We start from the raw sequence: 23,322 nt of genomic DNA, 5'->3' as shown, positions 1-23,322 counted from the left end.
TCAGAATTAGCCTCAGGGTGGTTGGTTTTAGTACAAATAATTGTTCATTTTCTGTTATAAGCACATGAATGTTCTGATGTTTAGACAACCCACAGAATGAAGCCTTAAGAACAAAACATCAAAACCTGCAGATTAGATTTGAGACTAGAGCATGAAATCAGCTCTCTCTCCAAATGTGAAGAGCCTCAGGGAACACGGGCTTCTCAGCAGATGTGGGAAAAGGCGGGTGAAGGGAAGTCTGCTCCGTCGGGTTGAGGAAAGGCCAGGTCGACTTTCTCCTTTCTCGGGGTTAGTGATTCCTGACTCCTGGTCAAGTGCCCCCAGGGACTGGGGGATACCTGCCAGTCCTCCCGTCCGTGTGGTGGCGGGTGTCACGGCGGGCCTAGGCGGGGTGTGCGCCCTGAGCAGGGTGAGGATTTGGGTATTGGGGGTTCATGTGTCCTGAAGCTGCTCTTTCACTTCCAGCTCCGATCAAAGGCCTGTCGTCCCTTCGTCGAGATCCAGGTTTGCTTTCTCCGTGTCTGTGCTGGACCTCGACCTCAAGCCCTATGAGAGCATTCCTCACCAGTACAAACTGGACGGCAAGATAGTCAACTTCTATTCAAAGACTGTACACGCCAAAGATGCAGCTGTGACGTCGACCAGGTTCAAGGAGAGTGAGGACTGCACGTTAGTTCTCCATAAGGTCTAGGCGCTTCCCGCGGGGTCTTTGAAACTTGAACACAGAATGTGAAGGCTGAATGAGAGAGCTCTTTCCCGTTGTGCTGGGTGACCTTTGGCTGTGAATGTTTTTGCTTTTTAACCCGTGTTCAGGTGGGGCTGCGTCTGGGTGACCCCGAATGGAAGGCCACCAGAAACACCTTCGAGGATGGGGAGCGCCGGGCGTGAGCGCTGCTGCGTGCGGGGTCCCCACACCTTCTGCTCTGGGCCGCTCCTCCTCCCCACCCAGGGCTCATGTCTAATCTCTGACGTAAAAGCCTTAAGACCCAAGGTTTGGATCTCCTACCACCAGACTCTAACATAGTAAACTTGAATTGTCGCGTACATCTTACCGTTTGGACTTGAAGGAGCACATGGATACTACTGGAACTCTCCCAGCTGAGTTATGTGGTCACTGTTTCCGTGCGAGCCACCAGGCGGCACAGGTTTAGCGGGCCCTCTGCTGCAGAGAGCGATGGGTGGCTGGTGCGGATGTGGGTCTGAGCTGCGTGGACTCGGGGTCTCTGGAGGTGCCACGGCCACCGCTCTGCACAGGGCAGGGTCGTCAGGGAGCACGGGACTCAGGTCAGGGGTGGACGCCACTCACTCGAGCGCTTTCTTTTTAGCTGAATGATTTTATCTTTGACTTTAGGGGAGACGAGGCGTTCCTTGCCACGTGAAGTCGCTGCCGCAGAGCTGGCGTCGGGGCGGCTCTGGGCCAGGCATTCTGGGTGTTTGGGGAAGTCGCGAGCGTGGCGTGCTCCCACAAGATGAGCGACTCCTGGCTGGCACCAAGAGGGTTCTCGTTGGGGTCACCGTAGGTGTGCCCGGCTGCTAAGAAAACTGGGGAATCTTGGCTTTGGTTTTTTATTCTACGGTAGGCTGTACAGATTATTTATATCATTGTTTCGAGGGACTAATGAAGGTTTATTGTAACATAAGATTATAATAGCAAAACCACGGAATTGTATGAAAATGCTACGTGAAAAATATTTTGCTGATTGTAAATTTTTGTGGGGAATTTTGTGATAACTTGAGAATTATACTTGTTTGAATCAAGCCAGCTCTCCTAGAATTTATTCAGCCTTGTCCTAACATTTGCTTTTTCCACACTCGGAGGTTCAGAAAAATACTCAAATGACACGTGTCTCGTCTGTGTGCGTTGGGGGGCTGTGGAGACGCCCCTCGCAGGGACATGTGTGGAAGCATCTGTGTTGTTTCGGCCTGAGGTCGCTCCTTGTTGCTGGCCTGCGTGAGGATGGGTGTGCACGGGACCCCGGCCCTGCCAGGAGGTGGGTCAGGCCGCCTCCCAGGCCCGTCCTGGCTGAAAGCACCAGCATCCACAGGGGGCACATGCGGACCGACGAGGTCCTGCCCTGTGTGGTCTCCGCCTCACACTCCAGTGTGGCCCCTTCCCTGACTGTGGTTTCAAGCGATGTTTCTACCGATTCTAACCTTTTAAATGGGGCAGCTGAGGCCAGTGCTGCCCAGGGGGGTGGGGGTGGGGTCGAGTCTATAGTACGGCATTTTTTAAGCTGACTGCTCCACTTTCATGTGAAGGCCAAGAAGAGTGAGTTCTGCTCTACAGGGCAGGGTGGCAAGGTGGGCGGTGCGTCGCCCCGGTGTCAGGAATGTTAGGGAGTGGGGTCCTCGGGTGGCAAGGGGAGGGCCGATCTCCAGAACACAGGACGCCTCCACCCTCAGACTTGGTGAGAGGTAGGACCAGCCGCTCCCCCCGATCCAAGGATGGACACTCACTCCTATTATTATTAAAAGAAGAAGAATAAGCTTAACTTCTGAGAACGTTTTTTTTTTTAAGTAATCTATGCCCCCCGTGTTGGGCTCAAACTCATGACCCTGAGATCAAGAGCTGCACACTCCCCCAGCCGAGCCCGCCAGGTACCCCTAAGCGCTGTACGTGCTGCTCGTCTGACATTTTGTATTCCAATAGCTGTGTTTATTTTTCCATGTCCCGACAGTTTATATAGAATGTGCTGAAACTGCACAGACGTGTCCTAAAGGTGTTGTTTCTCTGTGGAACACAGAAACTGTTTATGTGGAAGATCACACACCTGCGTGTTTGCCCGGAACTAGTCGTAGTCCGCTGTGCAGAGCGACTTTATCAGGCTCTCGAGGGCGGCTTCAATGCCCAGTGCGCCCAGCAGGGCTCGGAAGCTGAGAGGCGCGGTCTCCAGGACTCGGTTCCGGTCCAGCTCCAGGGCTGCAGGGAGAGCAAGCCGGCTGAGACTACACCGAGACCCTCCCTCCTTCCCAAACTGTCGTGACCATGGGCACGGACCCGCACGCCAGAGGTGGGGACGGAACAGTCCCTCCTCGCCTCTGCTTTCTGATTCCTGATAAACCGATGCAAACAATACAGTGAGATTCTCAACTTTTGATTCTTGCTATGAAAACCAGATGACAGAAGCAGGCGTCTGTTGGGCACGGTAAGAAGTCCTCACACCCCCACCCCAGGGGCCCCTACCTTGCTGTGGTGCTTTGGGTAGAAGATCCAGCTTCGGCAAAACCTTCCCTTCTTCATCTATCTGCACCCTCCAAATGATGACCAGCTCGAACCTGAAAGAGGTAAGATGCGTCCCTAAGTGCTGTTTCAAATCGGGTGGGAAGTGTGAACTGTGTGGCACCTGTCACCCTCCCTGAGGAGGTGCTCCTGAAGACGTCTGGCCGTGGACACACGCCACATCTGCTCAGGGAAGCACATGTGACATGAACGAAGAGGGAAATGGACCCTGAGACCCAGCAAGATGCTGTTCTGTACCCACAATGTGGTGGTGTGGCCGTGCAGGCGACGTACAGGATGCAGAAAACCTGCCAGTGCGGAGCCTGAACCGATAAAGTAGTCTGAAGAGCTTCGGCAGTGATGGGAGGCTGAATCCACCCCGTGACCCAGGAATTTCACTTCCAGCCACACAAGCCTGGGTCCTCAAGTGTCCGGGGACATGGACAGGAGCGTGAGAAATAGGGGAAAACGATGGATGACGCAAGTGCCCAAGACCCGAAGGAAGCAGAAATACAGCTGACGGAGTAGAACCACCGGGAATGAACCCATACAGCTCCACGCATGACCGGCTCACTTTGGATGTAGTGTTGGGTAACAAAGGCGAGTCTGAGAGGCCGACAGAATTACAGCACCGTCTTAGGATTTGCAAACAAAGCCCCTTTAGGCATTCTGACGCAGAGCATGCGCACACACCCCAGGGAGTCCTCCCTTCACCCAGTGCTTGCTGCCTCCCGGCCTCTTCTGAGGCCAGCCCATCAGGACAGAGCTCCAGCCCTTCCGGCCTCCCCTTGGCTCCCACCACCCCTGCAGTGAGCCCAGCAGCGCTGGCCGTTGCCCCATGTCCCACAGCCTGCCCTCCTCCCCACAGCTGCGCAGCTAGCGCGGCTCACAGACATTTCAAGGTGCCTGGAAGGTCGCTGACACTCGTTTTCTACCGTTTGTAATCCTCGTTTTTAACAGCAAGCAGCCGTCTGGGTGTTGGGGAGGCTGGGCCTGCAGGGCATCCGCACTCACCCTGGCTGGCAGGCGCTCCGGACCACCATGCAGCTGGAGGCGGCCCCCTCCGGGAGGTGCACGGCTGCTGGGTACTTCTCCTGTGGGAGAGGAAGCGGGCACAGAAAAATCAGGTGACAGAACAGAAGCCAGGAGCCCTCACGAAGGTCGTCAGGTTGCGGGTGCGGGTAGTTCGGCATCATGGTGCCCTGGTGGAGACAGGGAAACCGAAGGCTCCCCAAAAACCTGCTCTGGGCTCCTTTTCCTGCTTCTCTTGTTGGTAGGACCCGCACCCCCAATTTATACAGGCCTCAATGCAGATGCTGTCTGCCCTCCTTGTAAGGGACCAGGACTCAGTGGTTTCTCTAGAAGAGCCCACATCAAAGGCAGGACCAGGTGAGAAGGACCGGAAGCCATCCTGCGGGTATTCCAGACCTCCAGTGCCAGCCACCCCGGCACCAAGGCTTCCTGGTTCCGAGGAACGACACCTGGGCCCTCGTCTCTGTTCTCACGGTTCCTGGATGCCTCACGGACATGTGCACCAGACCACCGTCCTCAGTAAAAGCCCCCAGGCCCCAAACAAAGACGAGACTCCCTCCTTTCCTTTCCATGTCTCCTGGATGCTCGAAGTTCAGTAAACTCCGCTCTCACCTCCCGCTGGCTGGCTCACATTTGATTTCCATCTTGCGCGCAGCCAGGGCCCCTCTTGGCTGGTCCTGCAGGAGCGCCTCTGGGGTCTCAGACCCGGCCACCCCACTCCTGCCTCCTGTGTTCACTGGCGCTGCCTGTTCTAGGTCTTTCCACTGCCCCACGGCCCTCATGTGCCCACACCTCTACCCCTCAGTGTTAGCAGGTTAGAGAAGAGCTTCATCCTGATTTCACTGTTTGTCCCCCAGGGCTCTCCGGCCTTTGGTCACACTGCCTCCCTAGACCCCTCTGCTCTGGGGTGGCCCCTCCGTCTGTCCTGTTCTCGAGACCTGGGTGGCCTGAGAAGACCAGTCACACATGCTCTGCAGTGTTCCTTGCAACTCCCCAAGGTGATGCTCGCCCTGACGGCCGGTGCTGTCTGCCGGGATGTTTACTGCTGTTCTCTAGAGCTTTAGCATTTGGCCTTAAAAGCCCTTCAAACTGCGGCCCCTGGGCAGGCCCCTGCCATGGTGTCCATCCTCACACTGGCCGCCCAGTGGCTCCTGCCCATCTGCATGTCGGGAGCAGGGCCACTGGGGGCCCCCCGTGACCTCTCTGTCAGTCTCCCCCAGAAGTGTGCCTGGCCACCCTGGCTAACAGGGTCTTGGGGGGCATGCTCTGCCAAGCCAGCTTCACGAGGAGATCACATGCCATTTTAGAGTCAAAGGTATTCTCTCTCAAAGAGGGAGATGAAGTGGGATTTCATAGATGTCCAGGCTTGCAACCCTAAGGCAGGGTTGGCTTTCCCCTCCACCTAATATCGTAGCTAAATCTGTCTTCCTATTCCTCGCAGCAGAACTGACACCTGAACACACCCCTGACTTTGAGGTCTGCTCTCCAGGGAGCAGACGGTAGGGCTGGGGGACGGCAGTGAGCCTGTGGGCTCCGGGGCCAGCGTCTGAGTCACATCTCCTCTCCCTCCTCCCACCGTGCTTGGTGTAGAAACGACACCCGGGCTGCCGCTGAGGTCAGCTGCGCGCCCCGCCGTGTCCCACGTGGAGCCTCACGGGACGGAGTGGCAGGGCTAGCGCTGTGGGTGGCAGAACCCGGGGCTTCAGAGGACAGGACCTTCCTGAGGACACAAGTACTCGGTGGACAGAAGCCCATCAGCCCCAAGAAGGAGGTCTTGTAGGGACAAAGACGTGTCACAGCTTCTAAAGGGCCGGTGCGAAGAGCAGCGTCTGCTGCCAGCGTGAGGCCCGTGCTCCCAGACCCGCGGGGGAGAGACGCCGACGGAGCACGATCGCGTCCACACACCAAGCCGTTCTGACCAAGTGCTGGGCTCGGCCTGGCTTAGCCTTACAGACAGTTTCTAATTTCAGCCAGTGTGTATGAGAAAATGTATACCTAAGTGTTTTAAATGGAAAGTGCTGGTTGATTTTTAAACCTCAAGCTCTTCTAAATTAATAACAGCTGCAGCTGAGCCGCACGGAGGGACACGTGAGCGCGGCGGGGCGGCTCTGGGTGTGCGGCGGCCGCCCGAGGCCGGGGCCGGCTCCAGCGGGGGCCCAGGGGTGCGCACACGCAGGCTCAGCCTCCAGGCGGCCCTCACAGCCTGCCGGGCCTCCTCACCAGCAAAAGGAGGGTTTAGAGAAGAAGCGTTCACTAAAAGATATACTTCCTCTCGTTTAAAAACAAACAGGGCGCCTGGGTGGCCCCGTCGTTGGGCGTCTGCCTTCGGCTCAGGTCACGATCCCGGGATGGAGCCCCGCATCGGGCTCCCTGCTCGGCGGGGAGCCTGCTCCTCCCTCTGACCCTCCTCCCTCTCATGTTCTCTCTCTCTCTCATTCTTTCTAATAAAATCTTAAAAAACAAACAAAACACAAGTAGAAATGCTGCCATTAGGAAGAGGTCTGGAGAGCTCTTTGGGGTGTGGTAAGTCGCCTTTCACACAGGGTAGCGACAGGGCCCGCGTATGGGCTCCTCGCCCTCCGCGCACGGCACACTCCGCAGGGGACAGCACAGAGCAGAGCCCACAGGCCCGCCGCGTGCGGGGTGCTGCGGGGAGAGGCGTTGTGACATGGGACGCAGACGAGCACATCTCAGCCGTGGTCAGAAGTCTTCCACAGGACTCCATCTGATGGGAGGTATCGTTGGGAAGCCGGGGAACGAGCTTTGGGATGTGGGTGCTCCGCACGTGCGGGGCGTTAGCCTTCCACAGGAAGCCTGTCCTAAGTGGTGATTCAACACAGGTGTGGACTCAGCTGCTTGCCGCACGCCTCGGGGTCCGCATTCAAGAACGTCCCCGGTGTCTGTGCGGCAGAAGTGGTGGCCGGGGGGACGCTGGTTTGGGGTCAGACCCTTTCACTCCGGAGATTCGCTTTGCTGTGGAAGTGGCTGCTGGTCCAAAGGGACCAGAATTTGTAAGAGCATCGGAGAGAAACCAGCCTTGCGTTTTCGTGCCCATGATACCAGCCCAGTGCCGAAGGGAAGGGGACCAGGCACCCTGCCTGCCTCCCACTCACACGAATGGGAAACCTTGCATCCTGAGCTTAAATGCACCCCTGAGTGTCCACAGTTAATTCATCTTGACTTTATGTCTGGCTGATTCAATGATTTTTTTAAAAAATTGAAATAAAATTCACATAACACTCCTTTAAAGTGTATATAATTCAGGGGTTTTAGTGTATTCACAAGGTCGTACAACATCTCTGCAGTCCAGTGTGGAAGCCCTGTTCTTTAGCTACTGCCCCTTCAGCCCTCTGTGCCCCCCAGGCATCAGGCAGCGAGCATGGACAGACAGTCCACAGATGTCCCTGTTCTGGGCATTTCAGACAAACAGAATCATTCGAGATGTGTCTTGTGTGACTGGCCTCTTTGACTTGCACGTTTTCAGGGTGTGAGCACGCGGTAGCCGACCTCCATGCTCACTCCTTTGCGCGGCTGAGTAACACCCCACTGTTCATCCATTCATCAGCTGATGGGCACGTGGGGGTTCTTTGCTTTTTGGCTACCGGAAACAATGCTGCTGTGAACACGGGTGGGCACATGTGTTCTCCTTCCTCATGGTTATGCGCCTGGGAGCAGCACCACTGAGTCCTATAGAAATCCACGTAACCATGGAGGAACTGCCCAACTGCTGCCCATGGCGGCCACTCGCCTTCATGATTCCATAAGCATTGTCTGAGGGTCCTGATTTCTCTGTCTCCTTGCTGACAACGTTGGTCATCACCCCCTCTTAGAAACTGTTCTTGTCCTCCTGGTGGGTGTGAGGTGGAAGGTTTCTGGGACCTGGGAGGGGCTTGTGCAGCTCGGAGGGCCGGCGGCTGGTCAGAGCCATGGGGGCCTCTGTGCTACAGCTCACACCCAAGAACTCGAGACAAATGTTCTCATTATTCCCAGCAACAGAAGACTTAGACGCGCACATGGAAGAACAACCTGCTCTCACGTGGAAAGAGACAGATAGCTATTTCGTGGCCTCTCTGTGGTCACAGATGTCCCATCATAACCATGCTGCTGTTATGGGCTGAACAAGGGCTTGGTTCCGGGGACTCTGGGACCATCTATCACCTCTGCAGGCTCATCCACAACCTGACACCCACCATCGATCCTCTGTCTCCACAGCAAGCGGCAGACACGATGCTCCCGACACTCGGCATTTCCCCATGTGGGGCCGTTCTCCCGCTTTACCAAACAGAACCATCCCAAATACCAAATGCCCCTCTCCGTGTTCTGGTCCCCCCTGTGCCTCAGTCTGCCCCCCTTCGTCTGGGCAGTTTAGAGGGTGCGGGCTTCTCGGGCTATGGACGGGCCTCGGCCAGGTCTGACATGTCCTCACGATGCCACGTTGAGAGCAGTGTGAAGACACTGCGGGGCTAGTGGCCAGAAGTCACCCTTTTCCCTCTGTAACTGCTGTCTTCCCGGGAACAGCCGGAGACCAGGCCACTGTCTGCTGCTTATGGGATGTCCACTCACCAGCCTGGGCCCTGGGGCTGCCTATGGGCTGAGTCAGCCACATGGAGACCGCCAAAGGATGACTGTCTCCATATCCTTCCACATCCGTTAGTGGCTTTCCACCAGAGCAACGAGCTTCCCTCCTCCCTTATTTCTGTACCAGTACTGACTCTTAGCGGGAATCCATGTTTCTCCAAGCCCCGCCAACAAGGCCCTTCCCGGGTAAAGAGCCCAGGAGGAGAGGCTGGAGGGATGCGCACGCGGCACGGCCCCTCCGAATGCCCCTGCGCACACATACCAGACACAAACAAGTGCGAGATCACCTCGGTCCTCCCCTTAGGGGCCTCCCCTCTGCCCTCTTCACCCTCAGTGGATTCCCTGCATCAGCCCATCTACAATCTCCCCACTCCCGACGGCACAAGGCGCCTCTTCCTGGAAGGGAAGGCACAGCCAGGAAAGCGCACTATCTTTCCATAATCTAATGGTGCTGCGCGTTTTCTGGGCCATGTGCTGGCCAGGGGCTCTGTCCTTTTGGTCAGAGGAGGGTCTCAGACTGTGACGGCTCATTCAGAAGAGAGAGGACTATTGTACAGCAGTTCCTGGAGAAGAAATCCATCATAGCATCACCATCTGGAATAACAGAACCAGCCCCCTGCAGCACTGGGGGCCCCACAAGGCCATGGAGGATTCTCACTGCAAGAGTGCACACTCGTGACACGCATCCAGCTGACATCTTGACAAAGTCCTGAGCTACAAGGTTGGAGAGAAGGAGTCCTATGCTCACACGTTCTCATTACAGAGAGGATGGAAGGACCAGCTCTTCTAGACTCTGTATGTCATGGAAGTAAAGACCCACGAGGTGAGACCAAATGCTGCTGAATCACCTCTTGTAAACCACGCTGCTCCAGCTTTCCTAGGGTCCTGGAAATGGAACACGGACCCAGCTCCTTGCACGTCCATTCCAGGGGCTCTGGGGGTGAGAGGTGGGGGAGCAGACCCCAGACCCCATGGGTGGGTTGACATGGGGTCCCTGACCTCCTTTAAGATGCAGGCTTCTGGGGGCCCCACACAAAGGAACCACCGGAGAAAATAACTGGGAAATGCTGAGCAGCTCTGTTGGTATATTGCTGGTCTGGAGGGTGGTAAAAAACGTGTCCTAAATGTTGCTTAGTAAAACCAGCAAACTTGTCTTCCAAGCCCACAGAGGCTCATAAACCAGAGAAAGCCAGAATGTCACGGCGTGCAAGCCTCAGGGCTTCCAGGTGTGTGGTCTCCAGCCCCCGGGCCCCCAGGGCCTGTCCAGATGCTTCCACTCCCTGCTGCCCCCCACCTGCCCTTCACCCTTCTGTCTTGTTCTATGAGCCTAGGGAAGAACCAGGGCACCTCAGGAACCCACCTTGTTAGAAATGAAGACTTGGGGGTTTCCCAACAGAAAGTGCCACACGAAGGGTGGCAGGGCTGTCAGGAGGGGGTGGGGCACCCAGAGCAGGGGTGGCAAACGGCAGCGGCTGCAGATTCCACACCCCTATGTCCGCACAGCAGCCGCTTAAAATGGTTTTTGCATTTGTAAATGGTCAGAAAAAAATCAAAACAAGAGTTCGTGCCATGTGAAAATTATACGAAGTTCAAACTCGAGTGCCCATGCTGAGGTCTCATGGGAGCATAGGCATTCCTGCCCACCCGGCAGTCTGGCGGACCTGTCCCCCCTGGAGACCCCTGAGACAAGTAGAAACCTGAGGGGCGGCCCGGGCAGGGTCTGGGGAGACAGCATGTGCCAGAGAAGTCAGGAGGGAACCACACATTTTTCATGGTGTCTCTCCTTGGGAAGTGACCCCAGGAGACAGAAGGAGAGCAGACTGGCCCGCGGCTGTTCAGACTGGGGTCCCTGGATGCGTTTGTCCCACGTGGCCCTCAGAACAGAAGGAGGACAAGCAGTGGGACCTCTCTGCTCCGTTAGACGCGCCCCTCACCCGTCCCTATTCCACCTGGGACGCGTCCTCCGGGGCCCCAGGACTGAATGTGCTCGGTCTTCTTCCTTTTACCCTATCTTCCTCCAACACCTTCTCGTCCCTGGCAGAAGCACCTGTCATTTCTGTGCTGCCGCACAGGTCACAGGACGGTTCTGAAGCCTCTATGGGAAAATCTTCCAACTGAAATTCCTGAGTCCCCATAACCATCTTTCTTGCTACTTCCTTACAGTTTCTGCTACATTTTTCGTATTTCATTTTAATTGTATTAAGCTACAAAAACTTCTCAAAAAACCCCTCAGTTACATATTTTATAACTGCATATTTAAGTTTTATTTATCCTTGGTCTGATTTTATATACTCATAGCGATTTCTGGTCTGGGGGACCCAGTGTGTTTGGAGCTGGGCCATCTCACGGGCACCCTGCCCGCCCTGTCTTTTGACTTTATCCAGGAAGAACCTGTTCACTCGGTGAAGAGGTAAGAGGGACCATGCCGTTCCCCTGTAAACAGCTCACCTGCCGGACAGGAAATCCGGACGCATGTGTCCCCCTCCAGTTTCTTATCTGGGCCTCTTTCCTCCACACAACCACCCACCCCAACCGCCCATGGGGCGCCGCTCGTGGGACATGGCTCTCCCTCTGCCGGAGCGGTTCTGAGAGCAGCTCCGAGGGGCAGGGGCTCCAGCGCCGGCCGGGGACAAACCATCCGCTTCACCCACCCCTTCTTGTCCAGGGACTCAGGGGCCCGTCCAGACCGCAAGGCCCTCCAAACCTGCCCTCATCCCCTCTCCACAGCAAGCAGCACTTTCAGGAAACCAAGCACTTGCTGACGCCCGAGGTGACGGCATGAAATGTGGCCACAAACATCTCGGCTAGAAAATGGCATTGAAAGGAGCAGACGGATGTGGGACTCGTAGAGAGAACTAAAGTTTACAGACACAATTCTCCCACGCCCCCACCCTGTTTGAGAATTGAAACAGGGAAACTGGGCAAACAAAATCAGTCATGAACGCAGCCGAGGAACACGCCGGCAGTCCATCTGAGGGCAACCGCACGAGGGTCATGAGACCTTGGTGTCACTGCAGGTGTCGACGCTGGTGGGAGCAGACCAAGCAGCAGCCCTGAGTGTCCTGAGCCAAAACGCAGTTCTGTCCCCTCCCCAACTAAGAATTTCAAAGGTGAGCCAAATTGGTTTCTTTTAAAATCATCAGAAATGGTCGTTAAGAAGCTGAATACACACGTATAAATGGAAGAATGCCAGAAACTCTTTAGACGTTGGGACGCCTGGGTGGCTCAGTCGCTGAGCGTCTGCCATCAGCTCAGGTCATGATCCCGGGGTCCTGGGATCGAGCCTCGCATCGGGCTCCCTGCTCCGCGGGAAGCCTGCTTCTCCCTCTCCCACTCCCCCTGCTCGTGTTCCCTCTTTCGCTGTGTCTATCAAATAAATAAATAAAATCTTTTTTTTTTTTTTTAAAGATTTTATTTATTTATTTGAGAGAGAGAGAGAATGAGAGAGAGAGCATGAGGGGGGGAGGGTCAGAGGGAGAAGCAGACTCCCTGCCGAGCAGGGAGCCCGATGCGGGACTCGATCCCGGGACTCCAGGATCATGACCTGAGCCGAAGGCAGTCGCTTAACCAACTGAGCCACCCAGGCGCCCCTAAATAAATAAAATCTTAAAAAAACAAAACAAAACAACTCTTTAGAGGTAATTTATCAACTTTCTCTTCATGTACGTATGAATACGTAATCATGCGCACAAAATAACGAAATGCAAGCAGATAATGAACGTAACATTCCAGATATTCACTGGCAGTTTTATCATTACTAAGGTTTAAACTCTCATTATTTCATAAATGTCGAAGTACTGTTGTCCAAAACATTGAAACTAGTTTTAAAGTTAATTGTGGTCTCATTTAATTTTTTTGCGGGGGGGGGGGGGGTGGGAAGGGCAGCAAAGCAAGGTTTATTGAGTGATAGTACCGGTCTCATTTAATTTTTTTTCACACTTTGAGTTTTTAAGGTCTTGAGTTTATCTTCCAAAAAACAAATCACATACACACACACACACAAACACACACACAATTTACCCATAACCTCCGCAGGCCCTCGACATGCACGCGCTTGTGCCACCCTCTCCAGCCGCACGCCATCACCAGCAGAATGCCCATTTAAATGAAACTGAAACGGGTAGTAATCAGGAAATCATGATAATCACTCAAGATGACACAAGGATAAACTGATTCAAACTTCAGGCAGTCAGATTCCGGGAACTGAGCTTGTGAACTTTCTACCATATAACTGTTTCTGAATTCAAATATAGTTGTAATACACAGGACAGTGTTATTATAATCAACTTGTAACATGATTCATTCTGGCAACACGACTTTGATGGTAGCAACGAAAACATCTGCTGGGAAACACAAGCGTCCCTAAAGTCTGTTCATATATTCCACATCACGTGCCAGATGTGAATGAGGCTTGAGTTCCCAACCATAAAGGGCTCCCGATCTAGTTCAGGAAACTTGCTATGCCTATTTCTTACTAAAAGTGCTCAGTTTTCTCTCCAGAGTGCGGGCCATTCCTGGCAGCTCCTGTCTTCCTCAGACAGGCCCCCTGCCGGCGTGGAGACAACCCTCCCACCTGCAGAGGCTCCTCAGGACAAAGGCACAGCGCCTTTGCCTTCGTGGCTTGGGCCTCCGCTTCCTCTGTCCTCACGGGACACCACAATCTCACCTGCTTCCCAGGCGCTCGTGCTGCGCCCCCCCGCCCCATGCACTCCTCACCCATGTGCATCCTCTCTGCCGCCATTCCAGAACGGCGTGGCAAAGAAAGGCTGTGTTGCAATTGTCCATGTTTGAAGCCTTTCATGTTTAATGATATTTTTAATTTTTAATTTTCCCTTAAACTTGATGAATAGTTTGGATATAGAATTTAAGGATGATTTATTTATTTATTAAGATTTTATTTATTTTAGAGAGTGTGTGATCAGGGGAAGGGGCAGAGGTAGAGGGACAAACAGACTCCATCTCAGGACCCCAAGATCATGACCTGAGCTGAAATCAGGAGCTGGGTGCCCAACTGACTGAGCCACCCAGGCGGCCCAACGGTGCCATATTTAAATTATATTTTGCATATAGAGCTAATGAATACAGGGCAAGAGAATTAACCCATGAGGGGGAAACAAGGCTCCGTGAAACAGTGCATCCCGTTTGCAGGACAGCCCAAGTTTTGTCTCATCTTTACATGCTGAAGCACAGCATACTTTTTGAGGCGGGGTTTAAAATGATGCCCATTTGAAGAATAAGAAAAACATGTCTCAGAGACATGCCAGGCTGCTCCAGTGACTCAGAGCCCCAGGTAAAGCCCCCTGTGCCTTTCTGTGCAGCTCAGTGCTGACCAGAGGGGAGGAGGGCAGCGCAACGCACGCCGAAACCAGGACAGTTATGCTGCGGGATCCTCTGTGAAGGGGCTCCTCCAAGGCCCTCTACCAAATTAAAAAAAAAATAAACCTTATTTTTTAGAACAGTTTTAGACTGACAGGAAAACTGGCAGATGGTACAGAGTTCCCATATTATTAATATCTAACACTGATGTGGTATGTTTGTCACAGTGTATCACCTTTATCACCAACATCCATACTTTATTCAGTTTTCCTTAGTTTTTCCTTCTTGTCCTTTTCCAGGCTCAGGATTCCCACCTTTGGAAAATCTCCCTGGGCAGCCTTTATGTCCTGCTATAGGTTTAAGTATTATGCTCATTTTAGTTAGGGGCTCTCATTTTTCACTTAAGGAATCTGAGGAAAAATGCATTGTTGTTCTTTGGGTCCTAGAACAACACAGGCCTTCTGGTCTGGCCACAAACCACATGGCCAACCCCCTGGCACCCTCACCGCTGGCCTGGGCAGGAGGAAGGCCCATCTGGCCCTGGCTTTGACTTGAGACTCAGAACAGGCAGGTAAAAACACTGAAAATTCACACTCTGACATGTTCATTTCTCTTCAGACCACCTGTGAACTCATCATGATTCATATTTTCATCATGGAGTATCTCTTGAATTGGGAAATGAGGGCAGAGGATTTTCTTTGCTGTCCTGAATGGCTTTATGCTCCTCGAGGAGCTCTCCGTAAACATTTCAGGTTTACGCTCTCTCACCTGATGAACCTGGTCTGACCCACTCAGGGTGGCACGGTTGTGGGCCGTCAAACCTGGCGAGCTTTCTTTTGGCAACAGATCCGCCCCATTCACAAGATCGGCTCAGGTCCTCATCACAGACTATCAGCTTCTCACAAACGGCCAATGGCCCATCCTGGGCCAACCAACAGGCGGACAGAGCCTTCGCCTGCAGGGGACACTTGGCGGGAGGGAGACCCAGGGGTTGCAGGCGGCCTCCTCCAGAGGCCTGTGGGGGGAGGGGGGAATCCTCCAGCTCGGTTCAATCTCAAGCTCAGGTAACCCTTTCTTGGACTGCTTGAGCCATTCCAGCCCTCTACTACTGGAGCCACTCACTTTCCTTTCTTGCGAAGCCGGTGTGAGCTTGTTTCTGTCCCATCCTCTGTCACCTGTGTTAAGAGAGTTCTAATAAAAACGCTGGCCACTTTGTTAAATGTTGGGTATATCCTAAGGAACAGAGTAAGACTGAGCATCAGGGAAATACACACAGAAACCATAATGGAACAGGACAACATACACACCCGCGTGGCTGCAGACAAGTGACGAACCAGAGCTTGTGGCTGCCTGTGGGTGGGTACGGTTGCTTTGGAAAACGCTCTGGCAATGCCCCCGAAGCCGAACATATGTCTACCCCCCAACTCCACAGTCCCGGCAACATAAATATGTACCCGTGTCACCAACAGACACGGGCAAAGCAGCACTATTTACAAACCAAGAACAGAGTCCTGGGTGAGTACCTTGTGGCTCATCCACATGACGGAAGGCCACAGGCCACATGGAGGGATGTCCGGACACAGAACTGTCGTGCTCTGTGGCCCTGTGGGAAGCAGCTGGACTCAGCTCGAGGGCTTGGGGGCTGCGTGTTCTGCTTCCACATCCGGCTGGTGGCCAAGTTCATTCTGTGAAAAATTAGCCAACTATGTATTTGCAGCGTGTGCCCTTGTCTGTATGTATATATTTCAACCAAAATAAAAACGTGGAAGAGAGTATCCCTGAGCCCATGAAGCATACGACCCCGCAGAGAAGACGGACAGACAGACCAGCCTCCTCTCTGCTGCTGCCAACCAGGGTAGAGAATGTTTTGTTCCTTTTTCATCTGGAAGCCCATAGCCACCCTGACTACTCAGCTGTCTCATCTGTCCTGAGGAGTAGTGGCCACAAATGCATGGAACACTTGTAGAGATGCTCCAGGACTTGGTACCAAGAACATAAAATCTACTTTGTCTCCCCTGATCTTCCTGGAGTAAGAGCAGTACCTGGGAGCCTTTCTTCATGCAGAGGTCCCCGGGTTACTGTTTTGGGGAGCTATCAAAAATTCTTTCCTTGGCTCATGATCTATAGACAAGGGCAATCTTCCAATAGGTATTATTTGGATTTTTTTCCCCTGAAGGTCTATTTTTTTTTTTTTAAGATTTTATTTATTTGCGAGAGAGACAATGAGAGACAGAGAGCATGAGAGGGAGGAGGGTCAGAGGGAGAAGCAGACTCCCTGCCGAGCAGGGAGCCCGATGCGGGACTCCAGGATCATGACCTGAGCCGAAGGCAGTCGCTTAACCAACTGAGCCACCCAGGCACCCTCCCCTGAAGGTCTTATGCACAGGAGTTTGTATTGCTTTTCTGTGTGTTCTGAATAGTTTTTAGTACAATTCCTCCCTCCTGGTATTTCAATGTGTGGAAAAGCTTAAAGTTGTCTGAAAACATGGAGATTTTACTGTTGACTCCTCCTTGGCTCATTTACATGAAAGCTCAAATGCTTTACACTCTCTATTCTGAAAACACAGTGCACATGATTTTGTTCAAGTAGAATTAGTTGGATCGTGTTTGAAATAAAAGGGCCAAAAGCTGCAGCTTAGAAATCTTTGCTACGTGAAAATTCAGTTGTAAAGACGTTTGTTTGCATGTTTGTAAGCTTTCTGCTTATCTTTCTTAAGAATTCAGCCAATCTGTAAGTTTAAATAACATTTGAAGAAACACAGTAATTTCCAGAGGCTGAGGCTGAAATGGGAAAGGCCTGCACAATTTTTAGCTTTGTTTGGGAACAGAGAGATGCCGTGCAGAAGGGCTGGCGGGGACCTCAGGCCCCAGGGCCCCAGAGGCCTGCACAACTATCCAACATGGACAGTGCAGCCCAGCAACAGCGGGAAGCGGAATCAGAGGCTGGCTCACAGAGTTTAAAGACAAAACAGCCAAGGGACAGATTCCAGTTTCCTAAAAGTGGTACTTCAGCCTTGGACAAATACAAATTCCAGGCTGTTTTTGAAAATCAAGTAGCTGTAAGCACAGCATTTACACATCTGGAACAAAAGGAGGGCTGTTTCCACACACACTGAATGCCCAACAGATGGGTTCTACTGCCTTATAAAGCAAGAAAATGCACAGAGAAGATACCAAAGTTTGATTTTGAACAACTTAGAACGAGTGGTGAGCAACCTGTTACACTAACAGAGCTAGAGGAGTGGAGAGCGCTGTGCTGGCGCGTGCCCCCAGACACACAGGAGTGGGCTGGCCCCACCAGGGCCTCCATCCTTCTGAAGCACCTGCACATGTCCGGACCCTTTCTGTCCACACCTCTGTACGTGGACGTGGTGATGCTGTTCTCATAAAGGGCTCGTGAATGTCTGGCCTGAAGACCCTGCCTTCGGTGAACATGGTTAGGGAGGAAGGAAATCATGTAACTAATCACAGGAGGTAGACAATTACCTCAAACATGCTTCTACTGAATAACTAAACTTTAAGTTCTTGGGGAAAAATATAATCAGCTTTTTTGGGGGTGGGGGTGGATAGTGATGGTGCCAGGGTGGCAGTTTGTGTTTGTCAGACAAATACACTATTAGAAACACATTAAAAACTTCATAATCAAAGACTGAATCAAAGCTGGTGGTGTCAGGATATATGAACATATGGTTATTCTCAATTTAAATCACAACTAGACTTTGTAAGACAAGGTAGTTTAGAAAGGCATTCAACAATAAGTTTAAGTATCATAAATAGCTTGAGATAAGATGGTTCCATGAAAACACTAGATTTGCAGGATACTTAGGATGAAATCTACCTTAAAAGCATACAGAATGACTTCACACCCACTAGGACAGCTATAATAAAAAAAAGACAGGGGTGCCTGGCTGGCTCGTTCGGAAGAGCGTGCGACTCTTGAATTTGGGGTTATGAGTTTGAGCCCCACGTGGCAGGGTAGAGCCATAGCATGTTGCTGGTGGGAATGTAAACTGGGGCAGCACTGGGTGAAACAGCTCCCGAGCTCCTCTAACATTCTGAAATGATGCATTCCTGCCGACGTGCAGCGCTAGCTGTTCCTAGTCATGCAGGGCTTGCGTCTGGTCACCAGCCGGGAGGGACACGACACTCCCCAGGGCTGCCTGTGCAAACCCCCCTGGACAGAGGGGGCCTGACAAGGAACACCCCCTCCCTGCCAGGACCCCGGAGCAGGTTCTGCTGATCTGCCTCATTTCAAGCTTCTTAACCCAACTCACATTTTCCATCAAACTATCCTTCTGTTCTTTTGATTTCTTTAGATAAATCTTCTAATTTTCTCTGTAGCAACGTTTAACCTGTTGTTTGATTAATCTACTGGCTTTACAACTGTTTAAATCCTAATGACATTTTAAAAAAACCATATATGTCAAATTTGTTTCTTTTTTGAATAGGCTTTTGTAAAGAGCTGTCCTCCTGAATTAGGTTTCTATTTGTTATTATGTTGATAACCTTAAGCTTTTGCCTTGCAGTTTTCGTCCGGAGTTTTCTAGAATTCTCACTTAATGCAGGCTTGTTTTTTTCAATTAATGTATAGTTTTTAGTGTGCACTAGCTTCCGCTGGGTCATTTTCTTCTGTGTCAGCTCTGTAAGAAGGGCTGTGAAAACGTCCCCAGGCCACAATCTACCTTCCTTCCAGGCCTGGGCCTGGTGCGGGCCAGGTGTCTATGCCAGGGGTGTGGTGAGGCAGGTCCACCTCCTACCTCATTCTTTGCAGCCCCCGGGGGTGGGGTGGGGTGGGGAGAAGTCTCAGAGGCTCTGGGGGACCTGCCCCTAGTTGCCATCTTCCCCTTTGTGGGTGAGAACAAGCCAGCCCCAGCCCCAGGGACTGCCCTGCCTTTCATTTCTCTCCTCATCACCCGCTCTCAGAACATCTCTACTTCTTTCTTTTGAGCTTGACAATGTACTTAAAACACATTAAACTTAATCCAGAATTTCTGTACTTTTCAAATGGTGGGGGAAGACAGGTGTATTATCTCACCCTGCGTATTTCTAGAAACATCCCAGTCTGCTTTTTGCTAAGAAATATTCCATTTCCCTTTCTCTTACATTATACAGGTAATTAACACCTGCATTCTCACTACAGCAGTTAAGTGGTTAAAGATACAGACCCCCACCTCCCCTTGACGTATCTATTCCAGGTGCCACCCCCCTCCCTGGGTGAGTGTCTTGCGGATCTCCTCCCCCCTGCAGATTTCCCTGGACCCATAGCAAATAGGTGGAATTGTGGAGCCCACGTGCGGCCAGCAGGCCCGCTTCCAAGTATTTATACAAGTACAGTAAAACTCATGTTCAGAAGGGGTCAAAAGGTACAAACTTCCAGTTATAGAAGTCCTTGGGATAGAATGCACAGCATAGTGACTGTAGTTAACAATACTGTATTACATATTTGAAAGTTACTAAGAGATCTTAAAAGTTCTCGTCACAAGAAAAAACAATCTGTAACTCCGTGTGTCGATGGGTGTTAATTAGACTCACCATAGTGATGATTCTCCAGTGTATATGAATATCAAATCATTATGCTGTAACCTGTAACTAATATAGTGTTACAGGTCAATTATACCTCAATGAAGAAACACAATGTTCACACAAAAATACTAAAATGTTTATAGCAGCTTTAAAATGAATCACCCAAATGTCCTTCAACTGGTGAGGTGCATCCACAGCATGGGCCCAGCCACGGACACACAGGCACCGTGGGTGACTCAAATGCATTCTGCCCAGGGATGGACCCAGACTGCAAAGCCTGCCTACCGTATGAGTCTGGAAATGACAAAATTACAGGCTCAGAAAAGAGATGGGTGGTTGCGAGGGGCTGCGGGCGAGGACAGAGGTTGACCACCAAGGGTTGCCAGGGAATTTCTTAGGACAGCAGGAGTTCTTATCTTGATTGTGGGGGTGGTCACATGACAGTGTGCATTTGTCAAGCTACTGAAAATTCACAGGTGTATGGAAATTATCCCTCAGCTAAAAATACCTCGATATAAAAAATTTAATAAAATCATACTACACCCATTCTGTATTCTCTTGTTCTTCGCTCTACAACGTGTACTGCAGAGCTTTTCCTGCGAAGACAGAGTTGCTGTGTTAATGGCCACGTACTGTTCCTCCGTGTGCACTGATCAAAGGTGTCAGTCCACAAGGCAGAAGCTCCTCAGAGGGCAGGCTGGGGCACCGAACAACAGGAGTTCCCCCACAGCCACCACGTGCCGCTGGGCGCTCTCCCACGGGGGTAGGGCCACTCCACAGAGCACAAGAACTCCCCCACAAAACTCAGTATGAACGTCAAAGACTGATGCTGCCACACATCACAAGAAGGTGTGACCCAGTTATTGCTCATACACGGAGGATCCTGGGGAGGGAAGGCAGCTCTCAAGCTGCTCGACAGCAGGATGGGCAACCGGCTCTAACTTTCACTGTGGTTGGGGTGAACGTGCTGGCACCAAGTAGGGAGCACGCAGGCTTTCTTTCAGACTGCCCAGATGTGGACAGGAAGGAGGCCAAGGCTGGAGAGCTGTAAGCAGCCCAGTACCAAGAATGGAGTCCAGCTCTTCGTTACAGAGTATCACTAAATTCTTGATTCGCTAAATATCACTCACACCTCTCCAAAATTATCCTCCTCAGACATGAAGGTTTTCATGTCACTATCCCCCCTCAAGAATGTAAAGTGACTTTGCAGAGCTGAGAATAAAGGCCGAATCTCTAAAATGTGTATGCATGGGGGCGCCATGGGGGCGCAGTCTGCTGAGCGTCTGACTCTTTTTTTTTTTTTTAAGTTTAAAATTTTTTTATTGTTATGTTAATCCCCATACATTACTTCATTAGTTTTAGATGTAGTGTTCCATGATTCATTGTTTGTGCATAACACCCAGTGCTCCATGCAGAACGTGCCCTCCTCAATACCCATCACCAGGCTAACCCATCCTCCCACCCCCCTCCCTGACTCTTGATTTCGGCTCAGGTCACGATCTCAGGGTCGTGAGCTGGAGCCCGGAGAAAAGCTCTGCGCTGCATGCGCTGTTTGCTTCTCCCTCGCCCTCTGCCCCTCCCCCACGCTCGCTCTCTCTCTCAAATAAGTTAAAAAAATCTTTAAAATGTGTATTCAAGACCCTCTCTGGAATCTCCCCAGCTGCCTAGGAGCTTTTGCTAATGCTTCGCCCAATTCATGAATGTACACAACCTGCAAATGAAATTCAAGCTAAAGGAAATAAAAGAGATTAGGTGAAACTGCGAGGTCTGGGAGAATGAGAATCCAAGTTTTAAACAAAGTAAAAACAGGGACGTTTTTACATAGACGCTTTAGCACAAAACCTCCAGGACGTCAGGAAAGACACTTGGCCCAAGACAGTAGCAAATACTACACTTCTGGCCCACACTTTTTAGAGAAAAAAGTCGCTGGAACCAGCAGAAAACACAGCCGGAATCGCTGCCCGCCGTGGACGCAGCCCGCGGACGGCCAGGCCGGGGCGGGGCCGGGGGGCCATGAGGACGGTGCCCGAGGAAACACGGGCGGGGGGCAGGCAGAGCGGCTTCATTTGCCGTCGGCTCCTACTTGACACGAGGCACAGGCTTGCAGAGGGCGCCTGGTGGCTCCAGACACGGAGCCAAGGGGTGCCCAGTGCTCCACGGTGCTTCTCCGCCCCTGCGCGGACGCAAGACCGCCTCACCGTGAAAACAGTCACAACTCACTCGTGCTGTTTCCACTTACAGACGCCAAAGGGCATACTGTCGTAAACAGACGGCGGCGAACGGTATACAGTCGTAAACAGACGGCGGCAAACGGCATACTGTCGTAAACAGACGGCGGCGAACGGTATACAGTCGTAAACAGATGGCGGCGAACGGCATACTGTCGTAAACAGACGGCGGCGAACGGTATACAGTCGTAAACAGATGGCGGCGAACGGCATACTGTCGTAAACAGACGGCGGCGAACGGTATACAGTCGTAAACAGACGGCGCCACGGCTGCTGTTAGCGTGCTGCTGCTTTCACAGTGACAATATTGCTTGTTTCACTAAAGCCTGCTTGAAATTCGTCCGTTTAAAAGCAAAACAACCCTCATCCATGGAGGAGTTTGCTCTTTGTATGTTATAACCAATGGTTTTTAACCACCCTCCAGAAAAGAAAAGAAAAAAAAACCGTCTCTAATTTATGTTCCAAAAAATGTCAAGAATGAAATAAAGCATCTAGTCTTTGAGTCCTGAATATAATTAAAGGACAGTTCTCCTGAGATAGAGCTATAAGTGTCCAAGATTTCAATAATCACTCACACTGCTGTGAATGAATCAAACTAAAAGGAAATCAATCAATACGGACAACCTAACAGGTACAAAGTTTGCAGTGGCTACACAGCAGAGCATCAGCAGTACACACGTGCTTCCTTCACCAAGTGAAGACGCCCATGCGCTGACTGAAAGCAAGTCCTATTTAGTCCTATTAAACACTTTTCTTTTTGCTACGAAAGCTTTACGTGGGACAGTCTCTGTGAAAGTTCTCCTGTGGAACACACACACAACCTCACACCACCACCTGGCCCGAGCTTGTCAGACTGCACTCGACCTTGACCCCAGAGACTGCAGTTGACAGGACCAGGGGTGAACATGGGACCCAATCAGGTTCCCTGGGGAAAGGTGACATTCAGGGCCAGACCATCCATCTGGGAAGGGTCACAGGCTTGGGCTCTCTGAGATGGGCTGCTGGCCACATGCCTGTCCACACTCTGCAGAAGGCAAGACCTATAGAGAAAGCAAGGTAGGTGTCCCAAGAGCCGCTTGGAGCATGAGGGTGACCCCATCTCTGGTCCCAGGGCCCTGGCATCCCTGCCGCCCTTTGAGATGAGGGTGTCGTTCCGGGACACAGCCTCGGTACTTGGGCTTACTTGAAGTGGGTTTCTAGGACTTGCAACCAGTGTCTTCACCAACACAATGGTCCTTTCACTTCCCTTAGTGACAATGAGGAGTCTGGGGTGAATACGGGAGACTAGGCATCATGAGTAACAGGGATGTTAAAGGAGACGGCTGAATCAAGCTCCAAATTATTCATTCTTTGCCTTTGGTCAATCTCCAGAGCCCTGAAACAGTTTCTTTTCTTTTCTTTTTTTTTAAACCAATTTTTCAGCTT

At 51.8% G+C, this 23,322-nt stretch overlaps 2 protein-coding genes across 13 annotated transcripts in view; one reads left to right on the top strand and one right to left on the bottom strand.

Moving 5' to 3' along the window:
• IPPK (inositol-pentakisphosphate 2-kinase) overlaps positions 1-1,758 on the top strand; it is a 45,192-nt gene extending 43,434 nt beyond the window's left edge. For 4 of the 6 annotated variants that reach the window (XM_036098088.2, XM_078061236.1, XM_078061233.1 and 1 more), the window contains exon 13: positions 466-1,758. In XM_036098088.2, coding sequence (XP_035953981.1) covers positions 466-691 — 226 coding nt within the window. In that variant the 3' untranslated portion in view covers positions 692-1,758. The remainder of the gene's footprint in view (positions 1-465) is intronic. The other 2 variants (XR_013443605.1, XM_078061235.1) reach the window with 2 other exon arrangements.
• The window catches only part of CENPP (centromere protein P), a 249,275-nt gene that overhangs the window by 12,663 nt on the left and 213,290 nt on the right, over positions 1-23,322 (bottom strand). For 3 of the 7 annotated variants that reach the window (XM_036098180.2, XM_078061238.1, XM_036098176.2), the window contains exons 6-8: positions 4,235-4,314; positions 3,185-3,276; positions 2,772-2,920 (exon numbers count right to left, since the gene is read on the bottom strand). In XM_036098180.2, the coding sequence (XP_035954073.1) occupies positions 2,790-2,920; positions 3,185-3,276; positions 4,235-4,314 (303 nt within the window). In that variant the 3' untranslated portion in view covers positions 2,772-2,789. Of the gene's footprint in view, positions 1-1,755; positions 2,460-2,488; positions 2,921-3,184; positions 3,277-4,234; positions 4,315-23,322 lie in introns of those variants that run through there. The other 4 variants (XM_036098204.2, XM_036098197.2, XM_078061239.1 and 1 more) reach the window with 2 other exon arrangements.

The sequence above is a fragment of the Halichoerus grypus genome, chromosome 14 (assembly GCF_964656455.1).
Source record: "Halichoerus grypus chromosome 14, mHalGry1.hap1.1, whole genome shotgun sequence".
NCBI classification, from domain to species: domain Eukaryota; kingdom Metazoa; phylum Chordata; class Mammalia; order Carnivora; family Phocidae; genus Halichoerus; species Halichoerus grypus.
This window is presented reverse-complemented; position numbering and strand designations above follow the sequence as displayed.